Genomic DNA, 21,056 nt, shown 5'->3' on the forward strand with positions numbered 1-21,056 from the left:
AGGTTTGCTGGTGCCTGCCTAATGGACCTGCTTTTTCCTCAGAATTACTCTAAGAATGAAGCACCCTCTTCACCATAACCCAACTAAATATTTATAACCAATATTCTTCCTGCAAATTGCATACAATACATATTTTTATGTGACAAAAGAACCATTACAGGGAGAGGTACAATCCAGTAATGTCACCAGATGATTTCCCATACAAACCATTTTATTAACTTCAGCTTTGTTCCATGCCAGGTGTCTCAGTAACAGACCATTTCAGCTACTTTCATAAATACCCATAAAAACCAGACTCAAAGAAAAGGTCTTAATGATGGTAATTTCTTCTCTTTTTAAAAACAGGTCCAAGACGAAGAGATAGTCAGAAAACTTCTTTGGGAAAAATTGCATATTCACTGATTCAGTTTCACAAGCTCACTGTTCATTGCACCCTGGCAGACACCCTCAGCACAGTGCATGCTTACAAAGCTATTATCTAAATCCAATGTCTTACAATCCATGAGGTTTTGTCCACGTTTGTTTAACATAATGCTCATCAGCTCTAAGTCCCATAGGGATAGGGCTTTTAAATTATTCCCAACCACCTGTAACTTCATTGGCAAAAAAAAAATCCTATCCTTTTGGGTTCAATTCATTAGATACATAATATTGGTGCTGTTATCCACAGAAAGGCCTTGAAGACACTTAGCTTGCTGTCCCCTTATTAAGTAAAAAAATCATGATCCTGTTGTTACTGTACCTATATCACCTTACAAAGGACAACCCACCAGCATGGATGGTGGATGGATAATTATTGAACAGAAATGATGCATTATTGAACAGAAAAAGCCAAAGTGTCTTTAAATCTCAATTTCCCTGTTGCCCTTTTTTAAATTTCAATTTAACTTATATGCCTACTTTTTATCTTTGAAATAGTTGGCAGTTGCTCAACCAAAAACACACCTTTCATCCTTTAAAAAGTCCACGGGTCTCGTTATGCTGACTCTCTCCTTCTGCATCCATGGAGAGCAGCCCAGTAGCCATTTGTTAAACCTCTCCTTTGAAGTACTATTGTTTGGATGTCATGGAAGTTTCTCTTATGAAAGAGATGATATGCTTTTCACTCTCATTTCCACACAATTTATAGACCAAGTAAAGCAAGGAAATGAGGCATGATACCTCTCTACATTTGAAAGAAACGTGGCTTTGGATTGTCATCCCACCTGCGACATCAATTCCTGCTGCTTCTGCTTCTCACAGTGCCCTGGGAACCCTAGAGTTCAGCCTCCAGGCAGAGAAAAGCCAACGTCTGCACACACTCCAAGGGAACCTGGGTTTATCCACTCAGAGACACTGAGCAACAGGCAGGCACAGGCAGCACACAGGTGTAACTTGCCTGGCAGCAGGAATCCGCTCTGCTTCCACTGTGAGAAAAAATTCATCCACTCCCTTCCAGCTCTCCTTTGCCACAGCCTCCCTCTACACAAACAGGTAACAAGCACAGCTTCCAGCACTCACTGGGTTAGGTGCAGAAGCAAAAAATGACATGAATAGCCGACGTAACACAAAATGATACACTACAAACTCATGCACATTATGGACCTGACACCCCCTGGAGAGGTACCACATACTCCTTTTCCACTTTGAAGGGCTGTTGCAAAAGCAGGTGGATATGTAATCTGAAATGTTTTTGGCACCTTCAGTCACCAGCTCAGTCATCAACCCCATATCCACATGTTCCTAGCAGGCTCTCCTTTGGCCACGACTCAAGGTCTAAAGCCCTGCCAGACCACCAGCCACTGCTTCCTACACTTGCACAGGAAGAGCTCATCCTGTAAATAAATAGAGCATCTCCCAGACATTTTTGTCACAGCAATATAAAATGGTTACAGCTTCTTAGAGGATCTTGTCTCTCCCCTTTTGGAGTTCTTTTGTACTCCTGGATTTTTGCCATGCCTTCATTGTTACAGTCTTTATATTAGTGTCTCATTTAATTGGTTTTATACCAAGAATAATATCTTGTTTACTTCAGTCCACTTCAGTCTCCATGGTCTTTTGTGCAGCGATAAACTGCATCTGACTCGATAGATAGATAGATAGATAGATAGATAGATAGATAGATAGATAGATCAGGCTCACATAAGCCTTTCATTCACAGTACTGATAGTCAGAAACTAAAGAATATCTTCTCTCACATTTTTGGAGCAGATAAACTATAGTAAGGGAACATTAGGGACCTATTTTGGGGAACTGCAATTTGAAGATATGTTTGAAGACAGAAATTAAGACATAGCAAAGGAGTGATAACCCTTGTTCTAGTGTTAAATAAGATATAAATCAATAGGCAGAGTACTGCACAAAACAGAGAAAATAATTTTTTTTTTCCAAATAATGATAACAGATAACAAGATTCTTTAGCTTGAAGTCCATAGTGGTCTTCACATGCTAGATTACTTCGTTCTGAAATTTAGATCATAAATTATCTTTCAAATTTTATATGATGACTATATGTTTAAATTTTCTATTAAATAGTTCTTTGGCATTTTTTCCCTCCTTTTTTCCACCTTTTGACAGTAAACAAAAAAACCAAAAAAAACAAACAAAAAAAAACCCAAAAAAACCTTCTTTGCATAAACCTATTCTTCCAAATTCTCAGGTGACTCATTAATCACTGTTCCTGTATCTTCAGCAGAATTAAAGTGAGAAAAAAGAAATTACTTGTTATTCTTGTTCTCTCATCAGACCAAACAGACTACTTGGGACCTGACCAGGCAAAATGCGTGCCAGCATGCCTTTTCTGTCTGTATTTGAAAATGAGCGATAGTGTTTCAGAGTTTCCACCTAGCATTCCCAGAGTATCCATGAGATCTAAATGCTTTAAGCTGGCTGTTGGTTATTAATTTTACTTTACCTATTCCCTAGGGGAAAAAATAAACATAAATTTCAATGCAATAAAATAATAGTCTCTTACATTAGAATCAACTACTGTTCTCACAAATAATTTATATCCCTTTTTCTTACTTCATTCAACTTTCAAAGAACAAAGGTTAATCTTTAGAGTGCTAATCTGTAATAACAAATGATAAAAGAAAAAGGCATAAATCACTAGTTTCAAAAGCATTGGAAACCCAACTAATAACTTGAAATAGATACTGTTCTTTAACACTGGACTCTCCACCATACAGAGGATAAGGAAAAGTAATGCTGTTAAGAGGAAACTTTGGAATTTCAAATTATTTCATGATAAGCATCTAGTTTTAATAGGCAAATGAGTAAACTGAAGAACCAGAACTTTCCTTTCTAGAACAGAAAACCATACTCAGAGAGAATATGGTTTCAGCCTTTAGAATAACAAAAAAACCCAAAAAAACCATCACCAACAACAAACCACCAACCCCCAGTAACAAGCAAATTATCCAGCTCATTGTACAGATGCAAATGAAGCCACCACTAAAGATCTGTGCAGAGGATTAAATCCTCCTTTTGATCTTAGCTCTTACATGCCAGTTACCTGCTTTGCTTTAAATAGTTGTTCCTCAGCCAGTGAAAAACACCTGCTGTTTCCATAGATGTTAATCTCTCTCCAGCTAACAGGAGCTCTGCTCCAAGAGCTCTTTCAGAAAATATAAGGATTTAGGATGCGGCAGACACCCATTTTCTTGGGCAGCCAGAGCTTATTCCCTTTCCAAATCACATATCATATCATATAATGCAGATATACCCACAGAAGGATGGGATAAACATGACATGGCAAAGCCTGCAGAACCCTGGCAAAACCCTTATTCCCGTATTTGTACAATTCAGGTCACAAAATATCACAGAAATTCTGAAATCAAAAATGCCAAAGGCTCCATGGAGACTTTAGTGACATTTTCTGAACATTTGTGGACATTTTACACACATTTTAAAAGTGTCTTTTGTATACTAAGGGAATGATATGTGTGTACTATACCAAGGGTGGGGAGGAGTCGTGGTTAATGAGGATTTATTGGCTATTGTGGCACCTGAGTGTGATGTTTCCCAGAGAAGCTGAACATGTCCAATACTTTGTGGTGTTCACAGAGCTTTGAGTAACCTGGTTTAGTTGAAGATGTCCCTGCCACCCATGGCAGAGGGGTTGAACTAGATGAACTTTAGAGGTCCTTTCTAACGCAAACCATTCTGTGATTCCCTCTGTTGGCTTTGCTCAGCTCATGAAAGTTCACAGCAAAACTCAGGAGCAGAGCATCCAAGTCCATCTGCTAGGACTTGAATAACATTCAGTCAAATACCACAATATAAAGTCAAGCTGCTGTTTAGTAACTTAAAAAGTGAAACACTTTGCAGATTGCAAGAAAGCACATTAAGGATTTCTTTCACATTGTAGGGATAGATACAACCTCAGAAGTATTTGTAACAGAAACTCAGGGACACTGTTTTTGCCAGGAAGGCTTTCTGCCTAAATCGTAACTTTCTCACAGGCAGTTTCAAGGCTTTCTTCTACCCCTCCTGCATAGCAAGAGAAGTTCTCAGACTCTCTGATATGTGAGGAGAGAGGTAGCCCTAACAGACATACACAGAGGCCTTGAAAAAGTGGGGGAGAAACAGAGAGGATAAAAGGGGCCTTGAGAGGCAGGAATGCCCCTTTTTCCTCCCTGAGGCCCTATGAACAAACCACAGGTTTTTTGTGTTCTGGCCTTCTAAATAAACTTTTTTTGAATTCTTTCCACTGCCTTGAGATTTCTGGGGATACCTGCATATCTTACTTTGCAACATTATGGATTCTTGTATCTTGTAACCACAATTACAGAGCTGATGCCTCTTTCCACAAAGAGCCAGACAGGCACTCACAGGGAAAAGTGTGTAGTAACCAAAAATTATCAGAATGGGTCTTTTCCCTTTCTAATGGTGAGGTCTGTCCCTCCACCAATCTAATTTGACAAATTGACATTTGTCACTGCCCATGACCACTGTTAATTCATCCTGTGCTGTACTCTACATACTTAAGGAAAGAGTAGTAAACGACTGTCTTGAATGTGATCACAATTTTTTTATGGCTGCTTCCCAGAACAAGAAAACAGCCCGCTGCACATGCTTAAGTTCTAATTATAAATAATAGTGCTCAACTTTTAAACCACCAAGGCTCTGCAGCTGATACAACGTGTATGGGATGATGGGTCCTATTCCAGGCAAACAAGCAAGATGCTGTTAATGTGCAAAATGCCTGGCAAAAAGGGCAACAGCCCCCATTGGGGCAGGGAGAAGCTGCTCTAATATAAGTAATTTGCAAAAGAAGATTTCATTTCACATCTGAATTCAGAACAGGTATAAAAATAGGTTATTGTGTTTGGGATTGACATTTTAAATAATGCTTAGGTCAATAAAAGTCTCCTGATCCTCTTCATTTAATGCTGCTTCCCAAGTGTCAAATCCTTCTCCCCACCCCATGGCCTCTACTTTTTCTCCTAATAACAAAGCTGTTTTACTCTTGTCAAGATATATGAAGTGATAGATTGTGACTTATGTAATTACAGCAGTTCATCTAGCTCAAACCAATGGCCTCAGTTAATCACATAACTGCTGCCAACAATAACAAATATGAACAAAACCCAATTCTAAATAGAAAATTATGTCAAATAAATTAAAGAACAAATAACCCTGATGGAATCGCAACCTGCTCGAAGGCATTTTACAAGCAAACTTCATCTCAATAAATCCAATAAATTCTGTAGTTATCCTCTCAATACTGTTTTTATCCAAGCGGATGAAATTTTACAATGAATTTCAGAGAGAAACAATAAATTGCTACATAAGGAATCAAGACAATATTATATCAGCTCTTCTGTGTGCATAAGAGCCATCTCCAATCCAGGTGTTAAGTGGATTCATTTATATTGCCATATAAGAAGAAATCAAATTTGCCTGGCTGGATTTAATTTCCATTCCACTTATGGAGACTTCCTATTAAGTCTGAAAAGCATTTAAGCTATTTATGAACTTAAGTCTAAATGGAAAAATCTGCAAATCTCAAAATAATGGTTTGACTAGTCATTCAGGTTGTGAATATTCACCTCATCTCTCTCCAGACAGGTACTGTGACCACCAGTCTAGTGTTCTTGGGAAGTGTCTCCATTTGCGTTGCTGAAGCAGATCCATTTTGTGTAGCTGATTCACTGATTCAGATATAACCTCTGTCTTCTGTGTCTATAATAATGCTCAGACTACTTCATTCCAATCTCTGCCCCAATATTTAACTTTCTATGTAAGGTAGACAGTAATGCATGAAGAGACAATCAGTTTCCAGCATCAGCTCTACAGTCCACTTGGAGCTGGATACAAACTACAATCATCCAAAGATACTGATTTCAGACTGGGGATTCTCCAGCCCCCAGTCCACTGTCTTGGAGAGCCTCAGATTTGCATCTGTAATGAGTTGACCCTGGTTGGACAGCAGGTACCCCTAAAGCCACTCTCTCACTCCCCTCTGCAACTGGACAGAGAAGAGAAAATATAACAAAGGGTTCACGAGTTGAAATAAGGACCAGGATCACCATCCCAGGCAAAACAGGCTCCAAGTGGGGATATTAATTAAATTTATTACTAACAGAATCAAAGCAGGAGAATGAGAAATAAATCTTGAAAACACCTTCTTCCACCCCTCCTTCCTTCCCAAGATCTACCTTTCCCCCGCAGTGGCAAATGGGGGTTATGGTCAGCTCATCACAGATCGTTTCTGCCACTGCTCACAGAGAGGAGTCCTTCCCCTGCTCCCCATGGGGTCCCTCCCACAGGAGGCAGTCCTTCATGAACTTCTCCAGCACTGAGTCCATCCCAGTTCTTCACAAACTGCTGCCACGTGGGTCACTTTTCCATGGGGTGCAGTACTTCAGGAACAAGCTGCTCCAGCGTGGGTCCCCCACAGGGCCACAAGTCTTACCAGAAAAACTTGCTCCAGTGTCGGCTCCTTTCCCTATGGGTCAGCAGGTCCCTGCCGGGGCCCTGCTCCAGCATGGGCCTTCCACAGCATCACAGCCTCCTTCAGGCATCCACCTGCTCCTCCATGGGCTGCAGGTGGATCTCTGCAAGCCCATGGTCCTCCATGGACTGCAGGGACACAGCTGCTCCACCATGGTCTGCATCACACTCCTCAGGGGAACCTCAGCTCCGGCTCCTGGAGCACTTCCTCTCCCTCCTTCTCCACTGACCTTGGTGTCTGCAGAGTTGTTGACATGTTCTCACTCTGCTCTTCTCTGGCTGCAATTTTAATCTGCAGAAAACTTTTTTTCTCCTTCTTAAATATGTTATCACAGAGGCTAAATTTATTCAACAGCTAATAATTATCTCCTTTTAAGGTAACTGTACAGGAGAGATGGTGTCATACTCAGAGTATTACTAATACCATTATACTTAAGCAATTTATTTAAGGTAAATAAATCACTAACATCTCATCACCTAAGCAAGTTTTGTAAAAATAGAAAAAAATTAAATAAAATCATGCTGCATTAACAACCCTGTTCAACTTTGGAAACACCTCAAAGCAATTCAGCTCAGGAAGAAAACTGGAAATCTTCTTAATTAGAGCTTGTTATGTATCTACACACATGCAAAAACAGTCCTGCATTTCAGGATAACATGTTAAAAGACTTCTAACTCCAGCAAGCAGAAGTGAAAGTTAACCTCTTCTTAGCTCCAGAACCAGAGAAAGCAGGAAAGCTTCATCCTCTTTACTAACAAAGTCAGAAACACACACACACACATACACACGTATCAAAAAAATCAAAAAAATTCTACCCTTACATTCAGTAGTCTACCAAAGCCTTACAAGCTTTTACAGAATTATACTAGTTATATTCATCAGGAACAGAGATGAAGCAATTTACAGCAGTCAAGAATTAGGTTACATTGGCCCTCACTGTATGCCAGTGAAGGACAAACAGAATGAATGACAAAAATGAGGGAGGCCAGGTAGAACCCAGGTACTGCTGTACCATCTTTATACTGACGTGAAATGGGTCAGCATAGGAAAGTCAGTGGCACTGCCATCAAGAACCACCAGATTAATGAATTAGCACAGAATTATCTCTGAACACCTACTTACACTACATATCTTCCCCTCATATCCTGATCTTGCTATGCACCAAGTAAATTATGAGGCCACTCCAAAGGCACTGAATACCTGTGTGATGTTAACAGAACATCACTGCACTTAGATCAAAATGGAACTATTAAAAGAAGGAAAACAGCTTTGGGGGAAAGTATTTTTAAGACAACAGAAGTGACTTTCCCTATTATCTTTAAAAGAACATTACCATGGGAATGGAATAATGCAATAGTAAACAATACCTGACTGGCTCAGGATGGTTAAGAAGGAAGTGAAGATCAACATATTTGACTACAGAGCTTCTTGGGTGCAAGAGAAAAACCAAATTCAAGTAACAGCACTCAAGTCTATTGTCATATCACCAGGTAGTTCATTCTATGCAAAAAACAAGTCAAGCCAGCAGACTCTGTGACAAGATAATTATGACGTACATGTAAGTATAAAAAAGTTGTTTTACTCTCCTACAGAATCAAATGAAAAATAATTGTGTGAGTAAACAACTTAATTAAGACATTTTTAAATGTAGATCTAATACTGCGACCTTTCCCAGAAAGCCATGATTCTCACCTGGGAAAGACAATAAAAACAGAGTATATCAGTGCAGTAATTAAGGCTTCAGTTATTCACTGCCTCATTAGTTCTGCCTGTGGTCCTCATGCTTAAGATTGTTTTTGTGGAAGGAGGCATCATCTACAGATACAGTGTACACATCTACCGTGTCTCATAAGCCGGTTCTTTGTAACACAGATGTGAGATTCGTGTCAGGACTTTCTGACACCTCTAATACATCACGTCTGTCATGCTCTTAATTTTTGCATTCTGACTCAAGGAAGAAGAGTTGGTATACTATCAAGACCCATTAGAAACAGAGATAGCAATGTTTCTAAGTAATTTCTCTCTAAAATTCTTTGGGAGGTGTCTGAGAGAGAGTTGCTGTCGCTAAAGGTTCAGCAGCTGTAGGAAAATACCAGCACAAGAATAAGTTACAATACCCAGGTCCAGGAGCAATGGGCATAAACTGAAATGCCGGAAGTTTCATCTGAATATGAGGAAAAACTTCCCTACTTGGAGTGTGACAGAGCACTGTAACAGGCTGCCAAGAGAGGCTGTGGAGTCTTCTCTGGTGATATTCAAAATCCACTTGGATGCATTGCTTGGGGGGGGGCGGGGAGGGAGTCTCTTCTGAGGAGTAGGAGTTCCTTCAGGTCAAGTAAAAGCAGAGCAGGGAGCAGGGGTGTGTCCGTGGTTCCAAGCAGGAGGGAGCAGTCAGGTGTTTTCTGTTGTTGGGGTTTTGACATTAGCACTGTTGGTGTTACTGTTTGTTTTCTTATCTCATTGCTTCTTCCAGTAAACTGTTCTTATCTCAGCCTGTGATCTTTAGCTTTTGTGCCTCCAATTCTCTTCTCCATCCCACCACAGAGGAGAGTGGGAGTGGGAGGAGAGAAGCAAGCAAGTGGCAATGTGGTTCGGAGAGTCTCAGTGAGAGCACTAAATTGGGGAGTACCATTCCTAAACCACAGCATAAAGCAATACCCTGCACTGCTCATGGTGTCTGCTAAAAGAGTTGGGCACTTCTCATGAAAACCTTCTTATTTAATACAAACCAGTCACCTCTTGATGTCATACCTTGGAAGGGAGGCTACATGGCAGCCTGGTCATTTTGCATGGCATAAACCAAACTATTTTCATAACAAACTAAATTGGCACACAGGTTTCTTTTGTTTAACCTCTTTAGCTTATTACAAATCCCAGGCTACAACAGTGGTCATTAAACAGCATTCCCAAGCACTGGTTTAAGTAAGCAGCATCACTAAGTTATTTATGTCACACAGGAGCTCCTGATAGTATTGCAATCTTTAACTCCTTCACTGCAAAGTTGTACTGAGAAAAAGCACTGTCCTCTACTTTGGTCATCCCTTGCACTCACCAGCCACTCATTTTCAAAAATGGAAGGAGAAGGGCAGACACTTCTGCTAAAGTAATGTTTACTATAAGCAAATTCCCAAAGAGAATTTGGAGAAATTTAGAGAAGCTTTATGCAGACCCCATTGTAAAGATCTTTCATGGCAATTTTTTTATTCAAAATACAATAGCCAAAAGGTACTTTAAATAGACAGATGTGTTACTACCTGATCTGGCAGCAGAGTTTCTTAAAGCTCAGGAAAGTCAACAAAACCATTCATGGTTTATCCTTTGGTCATCATTGAGGAGCCCCTCTGAAAGCAAACCACTACATACTTCTGCAGGTACGTAAGGTATCAGTTTAACTTGTCAAAGACCAATACAAGGACACTGGGGCTTAGGAAAGGTGAACTTACCAAAACGGGAATCCAGGTAGAAGCTAGAGGCAGCTGTCCACTTCCCCCCAGTACCCCATAGTGCTTAAACCTCGCCATTCATATGGACCTGGGTAATTACCAAGGATCCTTCAGACTGTGTCTTTCTGCTGTAATTCCCCAGCCAGCCTATAGAAATGCAGCAGAATCCTTTAGATGCACAGATTCTTTGCTGCCAGTTATATTTATCTGTACAACCCCATTTAGTGAATGATGACCTCTAGGGCATGGCACACATGTCAGGCTAAAGGTAGAAAGCCACAATACTATTGACAGCCCTTTGAGTAAGTCTCAGAAGCATCATTTGATCAGGACTGACTCTATTTCACTCACTCTCCAGGCACTTTAGTAGGTAATAGCTTGCCTACCACTTCATAAAATGACAAGTTTTATCTGCAATATCTAACAGCTTCACATAATAGGAAAAAAAAACATAATCGAGACTAAAAAAAGTAGCCTTAAAGGAAATACAAGCAACTCTCACCCCTTGGAAAAACTGCATGGAGCTCTTTATCCATAACTTCACCAAGAGGAAGTATTATCTCTCTTGGCTTACCTGGTGTTTATGCCTCAGAGGGAACAGGTTTTCCTGCAGTCATGGTGGAAGAGAGAAAAAAGAAGCTGTAGGTCTACTTACAAAAGGAGACAAATTGGCAGCAATGAAATACATTCAGTACAAGCCATGCAACCCCTTCTGCTGCTTTGTCAGGCTCCCAGAAAGCCAGAAGGTTAAGTGGGAACGGAAAGCAGTTCCTCACTACCCTAGGAGTAAGTACTTGTGTCCAGACACAACATTGAACTAGACAGCTAATCCAGACACATTCAGGAGGAAAGTGAAATGGCTACACGTGTGTTATGATCTGGTTATTAAAATTATTAGAAATGCCTCTGCCTGAATTGAGGTACAAATGAGACCAGATGCCAAAGTCAACAGTATGGGTTTTATTTAATGGTAAATGTGATACAGAGGAAGAGAGATAGAAAGAATTAGGAAAAAGGAGGGGAGAAAGAAAGAAAGAAAGTGACAGAGAGAAATTAAAACAGAAAATGTATCACCACTCTGTGTAAGCCAGCGGTGTCCCATTGGTCTGGTTCTTCTGGTCTTCTTGGTGGTGAGGGTCCCACAAAACAGAGTCCAATGGATCTATATATGTTCAGGAGATGCCAGGCACCTCCCCTGGGGGTGGGGGGGAAGCTTTGCAGTCTCTTGTGACAGCCTTTGGATTTGTTACCTCACTTGGATCACATGCAGTCCTCTGGTGGTGGAAGGCTTCAGGAATGAGTTGCAGGGGGGGCGTTTTGTGGGTCTTTGATGGTTTACAAGCCCTTCTTAGCTACTTCTCACATGAATGTCCCATGTGTATGTGGTCTTCCCAGAGTGGGGCGGGGGGGGGGGGGTTTAGTCCTTCGATTTGGCGTGAAGAGATTTATTTCACCATCACACTTCTCCTCCACCACTGCCTGGGCCTTGTTTACTTCTCCTCAGACCAGAGATGATTAGACAATAGTCTTATCTCAAGTCCCCAGTCCACATTCCAGTCAGGAGGTGTGGAGGGGGGACACCTTGGTGGTTGCAGACAGACAGTTATTTCTTTGCGGTTTGACAAAAAGTCTTTCTGTGATTTTGACAATTTTTAAGACATTACCAACATTTCAGTCCATCACAATGTGCGCTACACTGAAGCCTCACCATGCATCCTGAAGGGGTTTGGTTTGTTGGATTTTCCTAAGGTAAGTAGTAGCTGGCTGTCTACGGAGCGGAAAACAAGCCAACAGTATCAATTATTTTTCAAGTCTTGCAAAGCCACACCAGCTGTTGACAGCTGAATGACAGTTTGAGATCCTCCACTTGCTGACCTCTTTTTGCATCCATTTACTTGACAAGCATCCCCAGTTGGGGATAAGGGAGAAGCAAACAGCTCTAGAGATGTTGCACCATGGACATTTCAAATTAAACATGACTTGAGAAAGTGAGCAGTGGGAGGGGTAGATGGCACAGAGCAGTCTACTTTGACAAAGACTAAGATTTAACTTGCTCTTGCACAAGTCATTAGTGTCACCCACTGCGGTAGTTTGGTCTAGGCCTTCCTTGGTGACCAGTTTGTAGCCAAGGAAGGGCCCAGATTTACCCAGTATTCCCTACGATTTTTACGTAAGCCAGACTATAAGAAGAAAGGAGGAGAGGCCTTCGCTCTCTTTCCTTCCGGCAGCTTGGAGGTGCAGGTTCCCTGCTGTTGAGTCTGCCGTGTTGGGGAGCGAGGCCTGGTAAGGCCTTGTCGACCTTGGGAGGCGGAGGTTGCCGGTGATCATCCCGGAGCGACTCTCGGTTGTCCTAAGGAGAGTGGTGAGATATTTCTTTGCTAACTCTTTTAGTGCTAGATATTGGGCTACTAATAGGTATATATATCTATATATTATTTTGGTTTTGTTCCTTTTCCCTTTCCCCTTCCCTTTCCCTTGTGAAATTGTATATATTTCAATTGTATATAACTGTAACATATGTGTAAATATATTTATATATATCACTTTAGCTGTCTCTCTCTCGTTTTGGGTTTTTCTTAGTTGTTTTTCTCCCTCTTCTCCCTGAGGTTTGGGGGGAGGAATTTCTTGTGGTAAGGTTTGGAGCCTTGGCAGGGAGCCAGCTTCAAACCATATCACCCACAGAATCTGCAATGGAGTTCCTTTCAGTGTTTCTCAAAAAGTGGTTTACACGTCACTGTTATTGATTTACAGTAAATAGAAAAATTATGAGAAAAAAGTTACCTTTTTGTTACTTTTGTTATTATTTATTTATATCAGAATTTTATTTTAAATTGATAATATATTATCTAATTCTCTCAGGCTACTGAGTTCAGGGCACACAGATTAAATTTTAAGTATCATGTTGCTGATACTGCAGAGCCAGGGTCTTGTGAGATATGACCACAGCGAATGCACAATATATCTATTACAAGCACTGCATGAAATAGGTCTTCAAGAATACACTCTTCACAATCATGATTTTTCAACATCTGTTCCTCAAGTTGTCTTGGGGCAGAAGGTGAAGAGGAACCTTTTAAAAATCTATTGATTTCAAGTATTATATTTATTGTGTCTGGTGATCTAGGATGACTCCGTAGTATGAATTGGCTTTTTTAACCAAAATTGTGATTTCCCATATCTGCATACAGAAAAAATTTAAGCTGTAGTCTCACAGCCAGCAAGGGATACGTGTTTGCATTCCCACTGCTGCAGAAAAAACATGAAAAAAAAACCACTTACCAGATTAAGAGCAATAGGATAAAAATCTCGACTCTTTCTTTAGAAATAGCATTGACAGAATTCGAATCAGAATGTATAAGAAAAACAGGTAAAATACAACAAGACAGAAGAGGTATAAACAGCCTTTTCTGGAGAAAACTATTTTTTTCTGAAATATTTCCCTTATTCTAGGTCTCATCCATCATCCGCTTAACATAGCAAGACAATGTATTTGAATTGTGAAATTCTACCAATTCTAAGATAAAATAGGATATAACACAGAAATAACTAGATGACCCCTAAGAACTGAAACACTAAGAGAGATGTGACATTCAGAAACACAACAGAACGTACAATTTATGTATGTCCGGTAAAAGGACTTCACCAATTGAAGACGTCCCAAGTGGAATTTAGTATTTCACCAGTGGTCTCATGCCCATTAACTTGGGTAGAAAAGAACTAGTTCTGTTCAAACGCACCAGCTGAGGAAGCCAGATAAAAAGTGATTCTTTGCAAATGTATTGTGATCTTTGTAAGTCCCAAAGATGAAGACATCCTGTGATCTTCTAGGGGAAAAAAAAAAAAGTATTGCTGTGATCCCCACAGTGGTAGACTCATAATCCAAAGCTTTATTTCAGCCAACTAAACCTGACAGAACAGGTTTGTTTTGCACACTTCCTCACCATGGAAATTGCCTAGAGAAAGACGACCTTTAAGTCCACAATTTATCATGTTTTCTTGCTACAAAATAATCTGATATTGTAGTAGTTCTGTGATTTCCAAATCAAAAGGTTTTAACCGTCATTGCCACAGTCAGCTATCTAATTTCTTTGCCTATTTCTTGGCAGAGCTGGATGTGTGCAGTTTAAAATAGTTATTGATGACACTGAAAAAGTTATTTATATTTTCAACTTGACAATTTGTCTTTACACAGAATCCAGACACAGCAAACAAGAGTCTTGAAGAAATTATATTATAAATGTGCACATAAGGGCACCAAAGATGACTCTTGGAAAAACTTAAATTTTTCCCTTCTGCATATTCAGTTTTCACACAGAGGTTCAAATTGTGTGCTTTCAGGAAAATCTGTGACTATCAGGTTAAAAATATATATATATATATATTGCCTTTGTGTTCACTTTTACATGAAGAGGGTTTTTTTTCCTCTTCAAGTTTTGCCTCCAAAAAAAAATTACATTCCCATAGCACAGAAATGTTCTTGGATACAACCAAGAAACAGAAACAAAACACTCTGCATGAAAATGAGTCATTATTTGATTTTTTTATTATTATTATTTATAAGACTGCTTACTACACAGTAGTTTACCTTACAAGCAGTGGTAAGGCCAAGTGGCAGGTCATGAAAAATATTCTTAAACAAAGGATATTGACAGTTTTTAGAACACGATTTGTGTTCACTGATGTCTGATGTATCTCAGAATCAGCTGTAGCAATGAAATACACACATCCCAAGGCAAGAAGACTTCAAAGGCAACACCCTAAATGCTGCACCTAACATTTGCAAAACAGGTTCCTGCTTTCTCTGGAAATGATGATACCCTTGGCCATTTGAAAATTTGAACAGTAGTTTGGATTTTTTTAATAATCATATTGGAGTCTAAGAGGAAGCAAATACAATTAATAACATACCTGATCCCCATGAGAGCATGAGCTCTGTTCACAGGTCTGACAACACGTGGTTCTAAAAAGACAACTCCCAACTATTCTGCAGATGCTGCCAAAGGGAAAAGCAAAAGCTTTTGGATAGAGATGAGTCAACCAAATCCCCTCTGACTCCTTGTCACTCACTGGGCTAAAACCAGCATGTCATATTTGTGAAAAAAATACTGCCCCAGCAGTTGTGAGCATTAGAAACTGTTGACTGTCTTCATTTGTTCACGCAGGTGCACAAAGATGTTTTTGAAACTCAGATGAGATACTGAAGAGAGGTCTGATGTAGCATGGTACATCCAGTGCCTGGGCAGCCCTTCTCCTGCTCAGCCCTGGTTTGTTTCCAGAAAAGTAGCTCACAGTGGCCAAGAGCAAAATTTGGCCTCCTCTTCATCTGACTGCAGGCCTTAAGATTTCAAATGACTTGTGGGAATAATAAACATTCACTTAACATACGATTAAAAGCATTTTCCTTAGTTCTAGGTGTCAGTACTGTTTTTCATCACAGATCCCCTCCATCCCTCCTACACAGAATTGTTACAGGTTACATTCTTTTTACAGTTGCTGCATCTCAAATTTATTTACCATTTAGATTTCAGACCAAACCCAAAGTTTAAAGACAATCATTTAAGCAGAAAAGCAGAAGAAATCTCAAAAGCAAAACTAAAAAGTCAGCTTATAAAGATTTCAAAGACTGTTACTTTCATTACAGAAAAATCAAACTCGATTTATTGTTGGATGGAACATAAGAATGAAATCAAAAGTTTGGAAAATGGTGAATTTCACAAAGAGAAGACTGATTACCCTAATTTGGAGGATCTCCTCACTTCAGAAGCAAGTTAGTCATCTGGTCCATGGCAGCTGATCTCTGAATCTTCATGTCACCGAGGGAAGCAAGGAAGCTGCTGACACACGTTTCTCTTCCTAACACCAAGCTCTTCCCACACTGTCATCACACAGCCCTGAAGCAATCAATCTGCTACCATGGCATCTACCTGCCCTGCACCATGCCAGATTTTGGGAGAACGAGGCTGAGCAAGGTAAGCGAGCTAATGTGACCAGGTGATTATTAAAAACAGTGCTCAGTATCAAAAGTTAACACTAAGTTTAACTTGTCAGATACAAAACAGATGCAGTAGAAAGTTTTATGAATTAGTTAAAATTCAACAAAAACTTTTGATTTTCCTGAGTCCAAAGGTTAAAAGCTCCAGGACACCTCTGCCCTATTTTCTGTCTTGAGACCATGGATTCAAGGCCTTTCAGTGCCTACAGGTCTAGGCCTGCCATAGGATGGGAGATGATGAACCTACTCTACAGCCCCCTGCTATGAAAAAATTCCCCAGGACCTCTAGGACACAGTGAGCACTCTGACTCCTGCAGAGACCTCAGCTCTGGTAACTTCAGTCCAAATTACTGGCTACACAGGAAATTCCTCCCCCACAGGTTTCCAGCCTCCTTAAGGTACAATGGCTGGCATCAACTCACTCAGACCATAACCCTTAAGCCACCTGAATCTCACCACTGGGGGCTGGAAGTCTCAGGGCTTTCAGGTTTCACAGGCACTACAGTATCAATACTGCACAGGGATATAAGTAAAACATCAGAACTATTTCTTTAATTAAAAATCTGTTGGAGATAGAGGTGGTAACTAAATGGTGGAGAACGCCAAGTATCACATAGCTTAGAAACAGACCACATAATGAAGAATTAAACTATGCACAGAGTAATACCAGAAAAGTAAGAGAGGAGAATTTCTTTGTAGAACACATGAACATAATACTCACAATACTGAAAAATAATGTTTCAGGACAACCCTTGTAAGCAATTTTGTTTCATGTAATGATTAGCTTGGTTATTTCTAGTTCCTCCAGAAATTCAAGGGGTTGCTAGTGGTAGCATTCATCATGTTTACTCATACAATTGAACCCTAAATCTCCTTACCAAGCAGTGTTTCAGTGTTCCTTTCAGAAAAGTAAACAACATACCTGGTTTTGAACATGGGGGTATATTCCTTCCCCATTCATGCCCCACCATGGTTCTTGGGCCCAACAATACAGGTGTAACCATAGGACAAACCCTTTATAGCATTTGCAAGATAAGTCTTAGGCTCTCCTTACGTCAACAACAAGTGTGACATGAGAATCTGACTTGTAGAGCAAGGTACTTGGCATTAAGAATCCAGCTTTCACTCCGCGTGCATTTCAAAAGGCCTTACTTCAGACATATCTTACCTGCTCCGGCGGACTGAACACTTGCCAAATAGCCAAGACACACAGGATATATGTCCTGAGCTTTAGCTTTATTGGAAGAACCCCATTCACGTACTGACACCATCATGCGATGCAAATAGAAGTGTGAAACGCAGGGATGACTCAAAGACTCATTTCAAAAGCATTCAACTGATCCAAGATAAAAATGGCAGTGTAGCTGCACCCTTGTTCTCCCAACCAGTATCCTCCATCACTGTGGGAATATGTAGAGCTAAGATCCACTCATGTAAACTGACTAGTCTGAGTGAGGGTTAATTCTTTTCAAGCTTCAGCATCTATCCTCATGATACTGACTGCAATATCAAAGCCTTTGCCTCCCATATGGAGAAGTAAACAATAGTCATTAAGCTACACAATCCAGTTTTAATTAAGCAGGCCGAGAAATCACCAAACCATAATCCCTTAACTGTCTTCTCTCTCCACTGTAACAGTGGTCAAATTTTAATTACGTATGATGAAAAAAAATGTTCTCCAAATTTGCCTTTTCACTTGATAACAAAGTACTCTAAGCTTCCCCAGAGACTTGCACCTCACAAGACTACCAACAAGTTTATGTTTGCTCCTTTTTTTTTTTAAATTCTAAAAATGAATTGCAAGAATATTAACTATGTAATGCTGCAAGTGCCTGGAGCCAGGCTTCTATCTATGCAACAAAACTATTTTCACATGCCAATCCAAGATCATCTTACATTTATTGATGCTTACATATTTTATACTGTCAAATTATAAAACACATAAAATACTGATAGCCAAATTTGTTATTAAAAAAAAAAACCCAACTTGATCTCTGATCTACAGCCTCAACAGTGGTGTTATACTGCTGGACTAATAGTGTTGAGTGCACCAGTTTTCACTGATGGAAGAGTGTTCATTTTCTTTTCCTCTTCTCATTTCCAGATTTTTTAATGTAGTCTCTAACAAGAGAAGTACCCCACACTAAAAAAAGCCCCACCTATACATTTGCTCTTATATACAATTTTAAAACTGTTTTAAGAGTTGGTTCATATTTTAGTACCCATAATCAACATTTCTCAGGCTATTGCACTTTCTGTGGAACACCAAGTCAAATTTTGTCTGGAGACATATAAGGACTATTTGCTTTCCTTGGAAAGTGACAACACTGACAACCCACAAAAAGAAGAGAACAAATTTTCTGGGCTAATTATAACATCCATTATGGAAGGGACATCCTTTATTAATATTCTTTATTATGAGAATAAATACATAAAACAAATGCAATATATTAGCCACATTTCTTCATATACATTCAGAATAGAACAAGAAGCTAATAGGTATAAGCATCAGAACTAGTTGAACAAATTTTTACCAAGCTAACAACACTAGAGGAAAGTTGGAATGTTTATGCACCAGTAGCAGAGAGGGAACATGTGATTTCAGTATTTTCTTTATATTAATTTTAAGACAAATATACTGTAGTTGTAAGCATGAACTGCATGAACTGATGGAAATGTTTAGCTCCGTGCGGTGGCCGTTTGAGGTTGTTCTGACTGCAACTGTTTTCCAAGGTATTCCCTGAAATACAGCAAAAAATTAGATTGAGAAATGTCCTGGAGATTGGGGAGTGGGATAGTGGTGGGAAGTATGAAGTAGATAAAGAAGAAAAAGTTTTAAATTCAGAATTATTCCTTCAAATAACGTCTACTGTCAACAGTCAACTGAAGCAACAATCAGAGTACCCAAGCTTTAGGTATCCATCAACTATCCCTATGAAAATAAAATACAAATCAAATATCAACAAAGCTGTCTAGAAAAGGTCAAAGCCCAGTGGTAACATTTAGACACCCTGAAAACTGATACAGGACACTCACATGAAGCTCACAGATTTTGCTTGTTGCAATATACATTTCAGAGGCTGTGGCAAAACATTTAAAAGTATTTCTTCCCATAACCCAGCTGCATGAGCACAAGTAACACCAATGACATACTGGCAATATAACCCATAGGTTAACAAAACAGACACTGACTGAATAACTGCACATTCAAGTTAGAAAAAAAGAAGACAGAATCAATCTAGTCCCACAGTATACCAACACTTCTTTAAAGTGTTTTCTTCACCTGCATTTTGAAGTGCACTAAGTCACTTATTTTCTATCTCTCCTCTCAACCCAGGAAAAAACACTCCCCAAATTATTAGTATGTGCTAACTGCACAATTCTTCTGGATGTTTCAATCCTTCAATCTCTCCTGTGAAAGAAGATCAACACTTCACAGAACCACAAAAAACTGAAAGAGGTCTTTAATAATAATACTTGGGTTGCTGCCTGTTACAGAAAACACAATATTTGCACCACTGTATCAGCTGAAAGAGAGGTTTCAGGACTTGTGAAACGTAGGCGTTCTTTTTCCATTGCTGATCATACACTTAGTACCACGTTTTTCTCACTACACAGATATTTCAACCTACACAGGTTAAACAATAGAAGCAGCTCAGAGGAATGATGTTCAGAATGAAGTCTTAAACAAAAAAAAACCCCCTAACTCGAGTATGTGCTTTTGCTTTATTTAAAAAAAAAAAAAATCAGTTCTTTTTGCACGTTTCAAAAAATAGTTTTCAGCTTAGTGTCCTGTGGAACAGCTATTCCCTGTGCATTACAACTCCTATCACACAATGAAGTTTAGCACCTCAACTGCATCACCCAACACCCCTTTTCTCAGTTTTAGCGTTAAGCATCCAGAAAAACAAAATTCCTGTTACCTTCAAACATTACTGGCAAAGAAAATAACACAGAGTTTGTATGCTGAACCATATGCTACGATTTAGCACCTTCCTTCACAGCTTCATCAGGTGTTGCTGTAGAATGCTTGGGCTGCACTCAATAGATATGACTCTTGACCATAACAGGTAGGTAGGTTATCACCCTCAAAGTAGAGACTCCTGAGGGCAAAGAATGAAATGAGCTGCTCTTTTTTGTGGTTTTACAGGACTCAAAAGTGTACCACCAAAACAAACAAAATTTGAAAGTCGTCCAGAAACACAGCCAGCAACTATGGAAGGTCTTCCAAACTCATCAAACATTGTCCTGCCCATTGGAAGTTATTTTTTTTTCATTTGTTTCATGCCTACATGCATGTACTGACTCTAGTGTTTCTTCTCTGACATTGAGCTTTGAAAGCCTTGACACTTGCTTCATACATGGCTCTGTTCACCATATTACAAGCCCACAACATTACTTATTCTTAAAGCACAGATGAACCACATTGAATGTGAAATTTCTACACCATTACTTTGAAGTAGGAAAATCAATCAAGCTAACAATCCATAACACTACAATTGTTGCATAGCTTGCACTGTTTCAGATACATGATGAAGGCTCCCACCATAGTCCAGTATATTGAGCAAAAATCTCCAAGAAGTCAGAGCAGTAGCACATTTTGTATGTACTTAGTGCCCCCAGAGACATATTCGACTTCTAACAACATACACTAAGTAGAACAGTATCTTCCCTATGAAACCTT

The 21,056-nt window shown here is 39.6% G+C and overlaps 1 protein-coding gene across 2 annotated transcripts in view; it reads right to left on the minus strand.

Moving 5' to 3' along the window:
* Window positions 1-18,728: 18,728 nt before the first annotated feature.
* ATP6V1H (ATPase H+ transporting V1 subunit H) overlaps window positions 18,729-21,056 on the minus strand; it is a 47,127-nt gene continuing 44,799 nt past the window's right edge. For both annotated transcript variants that reach the window (XM_027638677.1, XM_027638678.1), the window contains exon 14: window positions 18,729-19,112. In XM_027638677.1, coding sequence (XP_027494478.1) covers window positions 19,052-19,112 — 61 coding nt within the window. In that variant the 3' untranslated portion in view covers window positions 18,729-19,051. The remainder of the gene's footprint in view (window positions 19,113-21,056) is intronic.

Source organism: Corapipo altera, unplaced genomic scaffold (genome assembly GCF_003945725.1).
Source record: "Corapipo altera isolate COAL_440 unplaced genomic scaffold, ASM394572v1 49, whole genome shotgun sequence".
NCBI classification, from domain to species: domain Eukaryota; kingdom Metazoa; phylum Chordata; class Aves; order Passeriformes; family Pipridae; genus Corapipo; species Corapipo altera.